This window comes from Equus asinus, chromosome 14 (assembly GCF_041296235.1).
Source record: "Equus asinus isolate D_3611 breed Donkey chromosome 14, EquAss-T2T_v2, whole genome shotgun sequence".
NCBI classification, from domain to species: domain Eukaryota; kingdom Metazoa; phylum Chordata; class Mammalia; order Perissodactyla; family Equidae; genus Equus; species Equus asinus.
The window spans coordinates 25,880,333-25,893,474 of NC_091803.1; the positions used below are offsets into that span (position 1 = coordinate 25,880,333).

Genomic DNA, 13,142 nt, shown 5'->3' on the forward strand with positions numbered 1-13,142 from the left:
GGGGTTACTAGAGGAGAAGGGGGGGAGGGTGAAAGGGGTGATTAGGCTCATGTGTGTGGGGATGGGTTGTAACTGGTCTCTGGGTGGTGAACATGATGTAATCTACAAAGAATTCTAAATATGTAACAATGTATACCTGAAATTTATATAATGTTAGAAACCAATGTTACCACAATAAAGAAAAAGAAAAAAGAAAAAAATAGTGATTCTCTACTATCTTCAGTACTGAATCCACATTCAAATTAACCCAATTATTCCCCAAATGCGTTTTATAGATGTTTATTTTCCAAATCAGGCCCCGGTAAAGTTTGTACACTGCAGTTGGTTGTTACGTCTTCTTAGTCTCCTGTAGTCTAGAACAGTTATTCACAGTGAGGTTTGGGACCACAGCATCAGCAGCACCTGGAACCTGTTAGAAAGGCGACTGCTACGGCCCCACGCTGGACCTCCAGCTGCAAACTCTGGAGGCAGGGCCCAGCAATCTGTGTTTTAACCAGCCAGGTGATTCTTGTTCATGCTCAGGTTTGAGAAACAGTGGTAGAAGAACCGGTAGAAGAGCCCCCACATTTCCTTGCTCCACAATGTCTGCTTTTTGAAGAGACCAGGTCAGTTGTCTTCTAGAATACCAAACATTCTGGATTTGCCAGATTCTTCCTCATGGTGTCACTTACCTTGTTCCTCTATCCTTAAGTATTCTTTTTTTTTTTTTGAGGAAGATTAGCCCTGAGCTAACATCCGCTGCCAATCCTCCTCTTTTTTGCTGAGGAAGACTGGCTCTGAGCTAACATCTGTGCTCATCTTCCTCTACTTGATATGTGGGACACCTTCCACAGCATGGCCTGACAAGCGGTGCCATGTCCACATCTGGGATCCAAACTGGCAAACCCCGGGCCACTGAAGCAGAACATGAGAACTTAACCACTGCACCACCTGGCCAGCCCTATCCTTAAGTATTCTTAAGCAGCCAAGTTAGGAACTGCTGTGACAAACTTCTGGCCTCAGTCAGCAGAGCTCTGAGACCCCTCTGAGTCCTTGAAGGATCCTCCAGGATCTTCATGGAGCTCCATGGCTGGGTCCTGGGGTCAGGACCATAACAGACCCCATGGGTGAGCTATTAAGAAAGAAACTCCTCTTGCCCCATTGCCATCCCAGGAAGGGAACCAGCAGTGCACCTCCAAGGTCACTCAAGGGAAGTCACTTTAGATTGTTTGCCCCAGGCGTGGGAGGGGAAGCTGATGAAGGCAGAGAAAGTTGCGGCATCTTCTGAGACTAGAAAAAGATGAGACTGGGGACCCCGGAGAGAGAATGGCTGCAGGGGGCATCTCTGAATCCTCCCAGGACAGCAGGACCAATATACAGGCACATGACCCTCATATTCCAGGGACCTAAGCCTCCCTCAGTTCCCTGGTATTCCATAAGGCCCAGGATTTTTGCATGAATTATGCATTTTAAAATACAATTGCCCGATTGCCCTCCAAAGAGGTAGGTACAACTCTGTGAAAAGCAATTTGGCAACATCTGTCAAGAACCATAAACATATTCGTGCCAATTGACCTAGAAATTGTACTTCTGGGAATTTATCCTAAAGAGCTAATCCAAAGAAAGGCAAAATTATGAAGAATTTCGATGCAAGGTCATTTGTAATAGTGAGAAATTAGAAGTAACTCAAGTAATTAACAGTAGGAAAGTGGTTAAGTAAATTAAGGGACATCCACTCAGGAGGACACTAACACACCATTAAAATGACGGTTATGAGGAGGCCTCTACAGCCACTTAGAAAATGTTTATGAGACAACGTTGAGTGAGGAAAAAAAGCAAGACACAAAACGTTAAACAGGTGTCTTAGGTTCCATTTGGTTGTGACAGAAAACCACTCCAAATTGATTTAAAGCAAAAAGTAGATATATTATAGGGGCTTAGAATATATCACGAAATCCAAGTACATGAAGCCGGCTTCATGTGCACAGGAATTTAGAACCAGAAAATTGGCACGTACATAGCCAGTTACCTTCATGATCATCTCTTACTTTTCCTCTCTCCTTTTCTCTGTCAGTTTCCTCTCTCTCTCTCTCTCTCTCTCTCTCTGTCTGCAGTCCTACTGTGACAAAGAAATCTGGTTCCTTTTCTTCTTGGGTACATATTTCCCAGCCTCTCTTGCAGTTAGGTGTGGCCATCACTAGTTCTTGCCAGTGGAATGTGAGTGGAGGGTGTGTCCTACTTCTGGGACTAAGATGGTTGAGAGTAGATCACCCTTCTCTCTGTATTGTTTGCCATCCGTCAGTTGAGGCCCCAGGGGGAGCAGAGCCGTAAGGCAGAAGTTTCTGAATCACCACATGGAAGAGAGACTGTTATGTGAAGTGACGACCTTCTGTGATGTTAAGCCACAGAGATGTGGGGTCTATCTGAAACAGCAGCCAGCATCGCTACAGCTAACACAATGACTTTCTCCACTTCTCTAGGCTCATGACTAAACGTAGCTGCCCCACAACTTCCAAGTTCTCATATTTTTGATTTAAGTGAATATTGGCTGGCTTCTCAATCTCAGTTCTAAACCTCTAGGAGACAGGCTCCAATTGACCCAATTTGAGACAGCTTGAGTCCACTCCGAACATGATCAGTTACCGTATGAACAGGGCAGTAGACCCCTGGCCCTGCCAGTGGAAGAGTAGGGGCCATTCTTAAAGAAGATGTCTACTGCAATATGCTCCAGTTCTTAAAAATACATATGTATGTAGAAAAGGAATAAAGAAAATCAAGGAAAAATATAAAGGCAGTTATCCCCTAGTACAGGAAGAAGAGACAAACGTGGGTTCCTGGCAATGGCGGAAGGTCAGAGACAGCAAGCACCAGTGTGCAAGCCCTGTTTCCAGCCTCTGATTGCATCCCACGGGCTATCATCCCACTGACCGCCGCAAGTCATATGTTTGATCCCAGACTCAAGAAAAGGGGCCGTCCTCCCGCCCGCGGTGGGAGGGCACTGCAAAATCACCTGCCAAAGGGCATGGGTACCGGGAAGGTGAAAGTGTGGGGGCCTAACGAAGAATCTGCCACACGCTAACCTGATTTTCCACTGGAGAATACCCTCTGTCGTTCAACTACTTTAGGTGGGGCTCCGCCCCCAGCTCAGGGGTGGAGCATGTGGTAAGGCTTCAGCCAATCAGAGAACCGTATTGCCCTGGCCGTGGTGATTGAATCAGCGATAGGCACAGCGTCCCATCAGAAGCAAGCAAGCGCAGCGCAAGCGCCAAGCGGGACAGGACGGCCGAGAAAGGGACTCTCGCTTCCTTCTGCTGCGCCTCAGACAGAGGATGCGAGTCGGGGCGGCTGGCAGCTGTCCTACACCACAAGGAGAGAGGAGGAAGTCCAGGAATAAGTCTACCCAGAGGAAGCAGAGCAGATGAGAGAGAAACCTGTCCTAGTGTCAAAGTTGAAGCCTCTGAAGTTAGTTCTACTTTCGGACTTTTCTTTTTCAAATCAGCCAGTCTTGGCTGGGTTTTCTGTCATTTGGGACCAGATGGGCCCAGAGGAATACACACGTAATCTCAGTCTCAGAAGTGAGCATCTAGTCCCAGCAGGGCTCAGTGGCTTCTAGGGATCGAGGTCACTTGTGTTGGTCAGGAGCTGCTATAGGGCGGGGCCCCATAGATCCTGGTGGCTTCAGGGGTCTTACAGATTAGATTTCTCTGGGTACCAGTCAGAATTCCTTTACTGGCAAGCAACAGACACCAAACTTAAATGGATTTGTGAGACTATTTTGACTTATGTAACTGAAAAACCCATTTAGATCTGATTTCAGTCATGGCCTGTGCTCAGATAATGTCATCAGACTCCATCTCTTGGCCCTGCTTCAGTCACTTTGTGTAGGTTTCATGCTTGGCCAGAATCTCCCCAAGTGGTGGCAAAGATGGCCATCAGCCGGTCCAGGCTTACATCCCACAAGCTTAGCAACTCTCATAAGAAGAGAACACTTTTTCCCCTAATGGGTGTAGAAAAAGGCCAGCAGCTGCCTAGTTCGGGTTCTATGTCCATGCTGGAGCCATATGCTATGGCTCAGGGGATGGAATGTGCTGGTTGACCAGACATGGCTCATGTGGCCACCCTATGGAGCCAAAGGGTGGAGTCAGCCCCACCTGAACCACATGGATCAACAACATGGAAGGGAAAGTGGGGGCGTTGTCACCTAAAGAAAGGGGAGACAGTGGGTGCTGAACAGCCAAAACTAGCAGACATTCACTACGTCTTCTATTATTCTTAGCATCCCATGGTCCTTATCACAACTGTAAATATAGCCCCAAATCCTCCACCTTCTGCTGTCACCCTCCGTGTACGTTTAACATCGGAACAGAATGACTTGAGCCCCCTTACCACATGCTAAGGACAACCAAGTCTTTCACAATCTCTCTGAGGATTCCCAGATTGGGGCTCACTGTCTCGAGTGAGGCCGTGCCCAGCCTACTTCTTTGTGTTTTCTTCTTAGCTTTTTTTTTTTTTTTTAAAGATTTTATTTTTTTCCTTTTTCTCCCCAAAGCCCCCTGGTACATAGTTGTATATTCTTCGTTGTGGGTCCTTCTAGTTGTGGCATGTGGGACGCTGCCTCAGCGTGGTTTGATGAGCAGTGCCATGTCCGCGCCCAGGATTCGAACCAACGAAACACTGGGCCGCCTGCAGCGGAGCGTGCGAACTTAACCACTCGGCCACGGGGCCAGCCCCCTTAGCTTTTTTTTTTTTTTAAGATTATTTTTTCCTTCTCCCCAAAACCCGCCAGTACTTAGTTGTATATTTTAGTTGTGGGTCCTTCCAGTTGTGGCATGTGGGACGCCACCTCGGCATGGCTTGAGTGGTGCTAGGTCCACACCCAGGATCCAAACCTGCAAAACCCTGGGCCGCTGGAGTGGAGCACGAGAACTTAACCACTCGGCCACGGGGCCAGCCCCTCTTCTTAGCTTTCTTGAGGGTATAACTGACAAATAAAAATTGTATACATTTAAGGTGTACAACTTGATGTTTTTATATATGTGTGTATCATGACATGATCACCACAATCAAGCTAATTAATATATCCATCACCTTACATGGCTAGAATTTTTTTGTGTGTGGTGAGAACGCTTGAGATATACTTTCTTAGCAAATTTCAAGTATACAACACGGAAGGTTAATTAGATAGCCTCCTTCTTGGCTGTCCCTGTATGCTCATGGCCTCTGGAGCCACCAGCCTATTTCTGCCCTCCTTTGGCTCCAAATGGAAAACCCTGCATCCCTGCATTGCCCCAAAGCTCCAATAACCCAAGGCTGGGTGGTGAACATTCTCCTCCCCTCAGCTGCCAGTAAATATCTCTAAATTATTTTTCTTATGCCCACATTTCCACCCTGAACCAGGCGCTAGATGGGTGGGAAGGGCTTTATGGTTTGAGAGAAAGAGATGCCATTTGAGGACACTCTCCCTTGGTGGTGTAACTTGATTAGACATCTTTCACCCTGTGGGAAGGGTATCATGGGACCTTTGAGGTTGCCCCTTCCAACACCCTTATCTTGGCATGCTTAGCTGTCACTTGTGAGGAGTTGGGAAATTTGCATAGGGCTCAAGGAGTGTCTTGGGGAAAAAAGGAATCAAGAATACAGTCCCTTCTCTTCTGAAGTCCAGTGTTATAGGAACCTTTTTGATGGACTGAGTCAGTCTAGACTGAAGACCATGGGCAGAAAAGGACACTAAGTGCCCTCGAGAAAGAACTCGCTATGGTCAAGGGGAGATGACCCAGACTAAAGGGAGGGACCTAGGGGGTTAAAGAGGTTAGTCTGGTTCTAAAACGTGTGTGGGGGAGGCTGGAAATCTTTCTGGTCAAGCCCCTGTGGCCTGGCAGGACGATGGCTTTATCACCTCGGAGGATGCATGAGTTCGACGGCCATGTTGAGCCGCAGGCAGAAGCAACAACAGCGGAAAGCCAAGGCCCCCTAGCGGTGCGTGCTGACCTTCTCTGACACATTGGGAGTTATGAAGAGCTGATACCTGTGCACCAAGGGGGAACCAGGGATAGTTTGCGTTTGTAGATTTCCCCTCCACCCCTTAACAATTCACTAAAGTGTTCTGTTAAGTAAAGGGATTGCTGCCCCTAGGTATCCACCCTTATCATTGCAGGCAAGTGGCGGACATTTCCAAATGACAGTTTCCATCAAATTCTTGGATAGGAGTGCTTCCCCCTCTGATCTAGTCTGGGTGGAATTTTTTTCTTCTTCTTTTCTTATTTTTTTCTCACTCTTTTTTTACTTTCTGCCGTCCATTTCATAGTTAATTATATAACCTATTTGATGTCTGTTTTCTTCTTTAGAAAGTAAGCTGCAGGGGATGGGGATTGCCTTGTTTATTGCTGTGTCCTCAGCCCCTAAACAGCATTGGGCATTCATTCATTCGAAACATCGTTATGGAGTGCCTGTCATGTGCCTGGCCCTGTACTAGGTATGGGGGGTGGGGAGGGGAGTAGCAGTTTGCCAAACACCGATCTGTTCTGGAACCTACAGCGTGGTGGGGAGAGATGAGAACTCACACGTACACGGTACTGCGAGTGGTGATGAGGGCTCAGTGGACAAGGAAGCAGGGTCGAGGAGTCTGCTCCAGGAGCGTTCTCTGGTCTGCTGACATCTGAGCAGGGACCTGAAGGGGAAAGGGACGGGGTTCAAGGGAGACCTGGGACAGTCCAAGACGAGGGTACAGGCCCTGAGGGAAGAGCATGCTCGGCTCTCCTAGAGGCCAGTGTGGCCTGAAGGCAGTGCAGGCAAGGCCAGACGATGAGGCCGGGACCTTGGAGGCCACTGTAAGGACTCTAGCTTTGATGTGGTAGAATAGGGAGCTGGTGCAGGGTTTCGAACCGAGTGAGAGATCTTATCTGTGAGAAGACTCACTCTGGCTGCAGTACTGAGAAGCCTGAAGAGGCTCAGGAGAGGGAGCCGGGTGAGCAGCCAGGAGCCACTGCAGTAAGCCAGGCGAGGGATGACTGCGCAGGGGTGAGAGTGCTCAGGGTCTGGGTAGACCTGTATTTGAAGGCAGAGCCAACAGAATTGTTCTGTTGACACAAGTAGGTAATTAACAAATGTTTGCTGAATGAATGTTGAATCATGACACTCCCTACAGCCACCCACTGCTTTAGAACTTCCTCTCTGCGTGTTGCCTCAGTCTGCAGCCTCTTCCTACCCGGATATGCCCCGATGCCAAGGGAACTCTGAATCCTCCGGTCTCCATCTTTGGGGAGCTCCCAGCTCCTCCAAACCTGATGAGCTTCCCAGTTGTATCCTTCCCCAGCACCTGGCCTTGTATATGGGTAATGTCTCTCTCCATCATTAGATTGCTAGCTGCCCGAGGACAGGGGCCTCATCTGTCCTGCTCACTGCTGTCCCTCTGGTCCCTAGTAGGAAGCCCGGTACACAGAATGTGCTCGGTAAATATTTCCTGACTGGTGACTGCATGAATCGGCATACTCTGTTCCTCTGGGCTTCTGCTTCTATTTCCTGCCCACTCTGAAGGGCTCCAAGCTGACGCTGGCCTCTAGGCCAGGGACAACTCCCTGCCCCATCCCCCAGAACCTGGTTCCTTATTCCCTTTACACTCAAGCCCTGGCCTGGGCCTACTCTAGGCCTGAGAGGTCACAGGAGGCCTGGAGTAGCTGCCCTTAGACTCCGCAGATCCCACTTTAGAACATCCGTCAAGTTTTCAGTTTCTAGAGTGATTCTGTGTGCCCACCTTCCTACCCTGTAGCTGAGACAAGACAGCCACCCAGTGGTAATTTTTCTAAACTTTTGTTTATTTTATAGCAATTGTCATTAGAGAAGTAAATAACACATTTAAAAACCTTCTCAGGGCCAAAGGGTGCCAGAGTATTTACAAACACATGGTGGGGAATGGTGGCAATACACGAGGGGCTGGGATTCCAGCCAAGCCCTGAACCGGGCTTGGACTCTGATGCCAGCCACCAGGGCTGTCCTACCGGCCACAGCGTGGGCTCAGGGAGCATCGGTGGGCCCGGTGGGAGACCCTCTAGTTAACCTGTGGCCATGCCTCCTGCCCAGGGGGCTCCCTATACCCCACAGGCCAGCTCAGCGGGGCCTCTGGGAAGCACCAAAGGACAGGGGGCAGTGTGGAGAGCACAGGGCTGGAACAGAGGTTGGGGATGACCCGGCCTGCCCGGGGTGGGACACACACACAACGTCACACACACACACACACACCTTCACAGAGAATCACAAAGGGGGAGTTTTTCTGTGTGAGATTTTTATCGTCTAAGTCTTCATGTTTACAGTGTTATTAATTTTTTGCTATTTATTTCTTGTTTCTTCGACAGTGACATAAACTGAGGTAAACTTCTGTGACCAACACCTCTCCTAAGGGGCAAAGGGTCCCAACCCGACCAGCAGAGGTGAGGCAGCAGCAGTGGGCCCAGACAGCGAAGGAGCAGACCTGCTTCTAGTTGGCCGTCGCTGCTCCTCTGTGCCTCTGACAACAGGGGCTGGACTACAGAACTACGGGCCCTTCCCAATTCTAACATCCTAGCTACTACGACAAGGGAGAAACTCCCACACAGGGTCTTAACAGAGACAGAGAGAGAGGGTGCGCGGCCAGGGATGTCTACTTGGAATCTCGCTTCCTTGTTATTGCAGGAGAGATAGGATGTCGAGAGGCCTAAGGCAAAAGAAGTCGCGTCTGGGAGAGGCGCCCAGATGGGCTCAGGATGAGCTCCAGGGGAGCCTGGGGCAGTGATGGGGGGCCTTCGCAGAGACTTGGCCCTTGGTGGGAGGAGGGGTTTGCTACTTACCTGGCGTGTGAAGAGCCCCAATGCCCCTGGGGAGGGGGGTCTCCAGAGGGGAGGGCACTCCAAGGAGAGGGGTCCAGGCTCTGGGACAACCGCACAGTTTGTAAACTGGGCCCGGGCAGGGCAGGGGGACCTATAGCCCTTTTGCGCGGTGGGAATGAGAGGCGAGTAGAGAGGTGGGGGCTCCGGGCCAGAGAGTGGTCAGGGCCCCCTCTAGTCAGCCTGGCCTATCAGGGAGCACCCTCAAATGGCCTAGAACCCCAGGAGGGACCCTGACAGATGTGGCCTGGGATGGTGGATGGGGCACTGCCAGGCAGAGGGAGCAGCCTCACCCATGCTGAGGTTATTGCGGGGTCCCAGGCCTCCACAGAGAGGGCAGGGGTCATGAGGGGGCGCTGGGTGAGTCTGTGTTGCTGCCTAAGAGCCTGAACCAACCTGCAGGTGCCTCCCTGCCGGGTTCCCTGAGGGGTGTGGTGAAATGCAGGCCTGGACGCCCTCTGGCAGCCGCCTGGAGAGAATCCTGGGGCCGGGCAGAGTTGCGGAGGTGTCTGGATGCAGTCACAACACACAAGGCTCCACGCACACACGTGCACTCTACTCGCGCTCACACCACACACACACACCTATCACACATTCACCCCTCACATTCCCACGCCCCCGTTCTCACACCCACAGCAGCACACTCCAGTGCCAGAAACTTGGGAGGCAGGGGGTGGGGTCAGCCTGAGGCTGACATGTTCGACTCCAGCAGAAACCCAGGAGGAACTCCTGGCACAGATCACCTCCCTGCCTGCCAGAAGCCCCTGTGTCGGGGCCGAGGTGGTGAGGACCTGAGAGGTCTCCTGGGTCTGGAAAAGGTGCGGCCATAAGGGGAAGCTGGGCCATCCCTGGGCTCTGCACTCACTCCCCCGCCCTAGGGATGCAGTGCAGCTGAGGCTCCTGCCCTGGGGGCCCCTCTGTGGGGAGCTGTCTGGGGGGGTGACAATCCCTGGGGAGCAGGGGGACGCTACTAGAGCCCCACCTCTCAGCAGCTGTGTGGCCCCAGGCAAGTTGCCTCCTGGCAGGCTCAGTGTCCTCATCAGGGGAATGGGCTGTGGGGGTCACTGGATTCTCGGGGGCCTGTGCCTGCACACTCTTCTGCAACACCCAGACATCTGCTACATTTTGCAGGGGGCTTGGCCTCTCCCCTCCAGCCTCCTAGGAAAGGGGCAGGACGCAGCTGAGCAACACCCCTGCCCTCAGCACCTCGCCCTCCTCCCAGCCAGTGCCTCAGGCCCTAAGCCCCTTCTCTGCCCCAATACTTCAGTTCCCTTCTGTGCCCAGGGTGGAGTGGGGGGCGGGGTGGGGTGCCAGGAGGGCAGGACCGGGGGCGGGGCTGCGGGGTGATCTGCCAGGGGGTGCAAAAGGCTAGGAGCAACTAGTAAGGGTTCAGGGTTCAGGGAGATGTCAGGTAGTCTGCCCGCAAGCTCCTAGGTATCAGGGGGGCCTCTGAATCCTCAGGTCTGTGGGGCTTGGCTCCTCTGGGCCAAGCCCCTGCTCCACAGGCCGGGCAAGAGGTCTTTTGGTGGCTATTTCACCAGCCCGCCGCCGACCAGGCGCCTGGGCCGGCGGTCCAGCCTAGTCTACCACTACTCCCTCCCGCCGCCGCCGCCGCCGCCGCCGCCGCCGGGTTGGGGGAGGGCGCTGCTCACGAGGGCTGCTCGGTTTGGCCGCGGCCGCCACCCCGGCTTGGAGCGGGCCCAGCGCGGCTCCCCGCGCCCGGCCTGGCTGCGTGCACGGCGCCCCGGCCCGAGGGCGGCGGGGGCGGCTCAGACGCAGATCTCGATGGCCGTGGCCAGCACCACCTGCCCTTTGCTCTTGTCCGGGCGGCCGTCGGTCCTGCCCGGGGGCCCAGGGGGCGCCAGGTCGGCGTCGGGCACGGGGACGGGGACGGGCACGGGCACGGGCCCGACGGCGGGGGCCGCGGCCCGGGAGCCGCTGCCGCTCTCGGTCAGCACCGTCCGCTTAAGCGGCGCGGGCGCCTCGAGGCGCAGCGGCCCGGCGGCCGGCAGACGGTCCCCGGCGGCGGGCTTGCGCGCGCGGTGCGAGGGCCTGCGCCGCAGCTCGGACGTGAGCTCGTGCTTGAGGAAGCGGAAGACCTCCTTGGCCGGCCCGCGGCGCTCGGGCTCGAGAGCCAAGAGCCGCTGGAACATGCGCAGCGCCGGCTCGGTGAAGCGGCGCCACTGCGACGGCAGCCCCGGCAGGCGGCCCCGCTGCCAGCGCACGAACTCCTCGAAGAAGGCGTCGGCGCCCGAGGCCGCCTCCCAGGGGAAGTTGCCGGTGAGCACGCAGAAGATGAGCACGCCAAAGGCCCACACGTCCACGCCCGTGTCCACGGCGAAGCCGTCGGCGCGGCCCGCCTGGCACACCTCGGGCGCCGTGTAGGGGATGGTGCCGCTGACGCGCTTCACGCGGCAGCCCACGCGGCGCGTCATGCCGAAGTCGGCCAGCTTAACGCGGCGGCACTCGCGGTCGAACAGCAGCACGTTCTCGGGCTTGATGTCGCGGTGCACCAGCTGCCGTCCGTGCATGAAGTCCAGCGCCAGGCCCAGCTGCTGCACGCAGCGCTTCACGGTGTCCTCGGGGAGCCCCACCTGGCGGCCGGGCCGGGAGAGGGCGCTCAGGGACGCCCGGTCCCCCGCCCTCGCCCGGGCTCGGGGCTCAACTTCCAGGGCTGCCCTGCACCCACTCCCGGAGCTCTCGTCCCCGCCTCGGCCTGGGCCTCGCCTTCCTCCTGGGGCCCCGGCCCCGGTGCGAGCAGCAGCTGCCCTCCGCCATCCCACCCGCGCAGCTCCGGCTCCCTCGCTAGCGGGGCGCTTTTCATCCCTCACCCTTTTCCCCAGTAACTGCAAGAACCGATGGGCCAGGTGCTGTGTTAAGCGCCCTATCCCGCGCTGTCTCAACTCCTCCCAGCGGCTACTGTTAGACCCATTTCCCGCACAGGGACGTTGCGGCTCTGAGAGGCCTTATCGCTTATCAAGTAAGCGGCAGAGCAGATTCAGGCCTGGCACTGGAACCCCCCTCGCCCACCCCCGCACTCTCCTCACTCCAGGGCACCTCCTCTGGGAAGCCTCTGGTGGCCCTGCCGCCCCCCTCTTCTGCCCCCACCCGTTCCTACGCAGCTGCAGAGGAGGCGCTGTGGGACTTCCTCCTGTCACCCTGGCTGTTTCCTCCCGGGTGCTTATCTCGGTCTATTATCTGGCTTCTGGCATGGCGGGGCGAGAGCAGGACCTGTCTTGTTCACCGTGTATTCCCTCCAAACAGTGACTGGCATACAGTAGGTACTCAGTCAATACTTGTTGATTAAATGAGTGGCCTGACTCACAGTCTAGGGGCCTGGAAAACCATCTCCCCTCCCTCAGCCGCCACCCCAAGTACCTGAGGAGGAATGATGTCAAACAGGTCTCCGGCGGGTGCGTACTCCTGGGCGAAGACGTAGCAGTCCTCGGTCTCAAACACCACGTCGAAGACCTTGATGATGAAGGGGCTGGAGGAGAGGCTGTTGGTGATGCTCACCTCCCGCAGGAAGTTCTTCAGCTTGGTTTTGCTCTTGTTCACGAACTTCAGTGCCATTTTTGTGCCTGACGGGGCAACAGCCAGGGTGGTGAGGACCCCTGCTCCCTGCGCTCCTGCACCTGATACATACCCCTGCCTGTCTGCACAGCCTGTCCTCGCCACAATGGGACCCCCAGTGGGTGCAACTGTCCCCGTCTGACATGTGGGAAACTGAGACCCAGTGAGGGGACGGGACTTGCCAAAGGCCATGCAGCAAGTCAGGGGCCAACCTGAGTCTTCTGCACCCAGCCTGCAGCCCTCAGTGAGGAGGGCCTGCTGCCTTCTCCACCCTCTCCCGTTTTTTTCCAGACACACTCTATGCTTTATGTCGCTTGTCTGTCTCCCCAGCTAGAAGGCAGCTCCGGGAGCACAGGATCCTTTGTCTTGCTCACTGCTGCATCTCCAGTGCCTACAACAGAGTCCAGCGCATGGTAGGTGCTCAACGAGTGTTTGTGAAATGGATGAATGAATCAGACTGAAGTAGACACTGAGAGGTGAGGGTCTGCAAGGCACATGCCCTGAACTCTGCGTGGGCAGGCATCTGTACCCACCTGTGTGCACAGGTAGGTGACATACAGATGTGTGTGTGTTCACAGAGCACTCACACATAACAGTCCTGCCTTCAGCACTTCACATTCACAACTCACTCCTCATAATGACCCTATCAGGTGGGCACTAATGCTGCCCTATTTTACAGAGGAGGAAACCTAAGGCACAGAGAGGTTGTCACTTACCCAAGGTCACACAGCAAGC

The 13,142-nt window shown here is 54.5% G+C and overlaps 1 protein-coding gene across 4 annotated transcripts in view; it reads right to left on the reverse strand.

Annotated features, from left to right (window-relative positions):
- Positions 1 to 7,769: 7,769 nt before the first annotated feature.
- The window catches only part of SBK1 (SH3 domain binding kinase 1), a 48,161-nt gene continuing 42,788 nt past the window's right edge, over positions 7,770 to 13,142 (reverse strand). For all 4 annotated transcript variants that reach the window (XM_070484649.1, XM_044747215.2, XM_070484650.1 and 1 more), the window contains exons 3-4: positions 12,213 to 12,415; positions 7,770 to 11,428 (exon numbers count right to left, since the gene is read on the reverse strand). In XM_070484649.1, the coding sequence (XP_070340750.1) occupies positions 10,604 to 11,428; positions 12,213 to 12,415 (1,028 nt within the window). In that variant the 3' untranslated portion in view covers positions 7,770 to 10,603. The remainder of the gene's footprint in view (positions 11,429 to 12,212; positions 12,416 to 13,142) is intronic.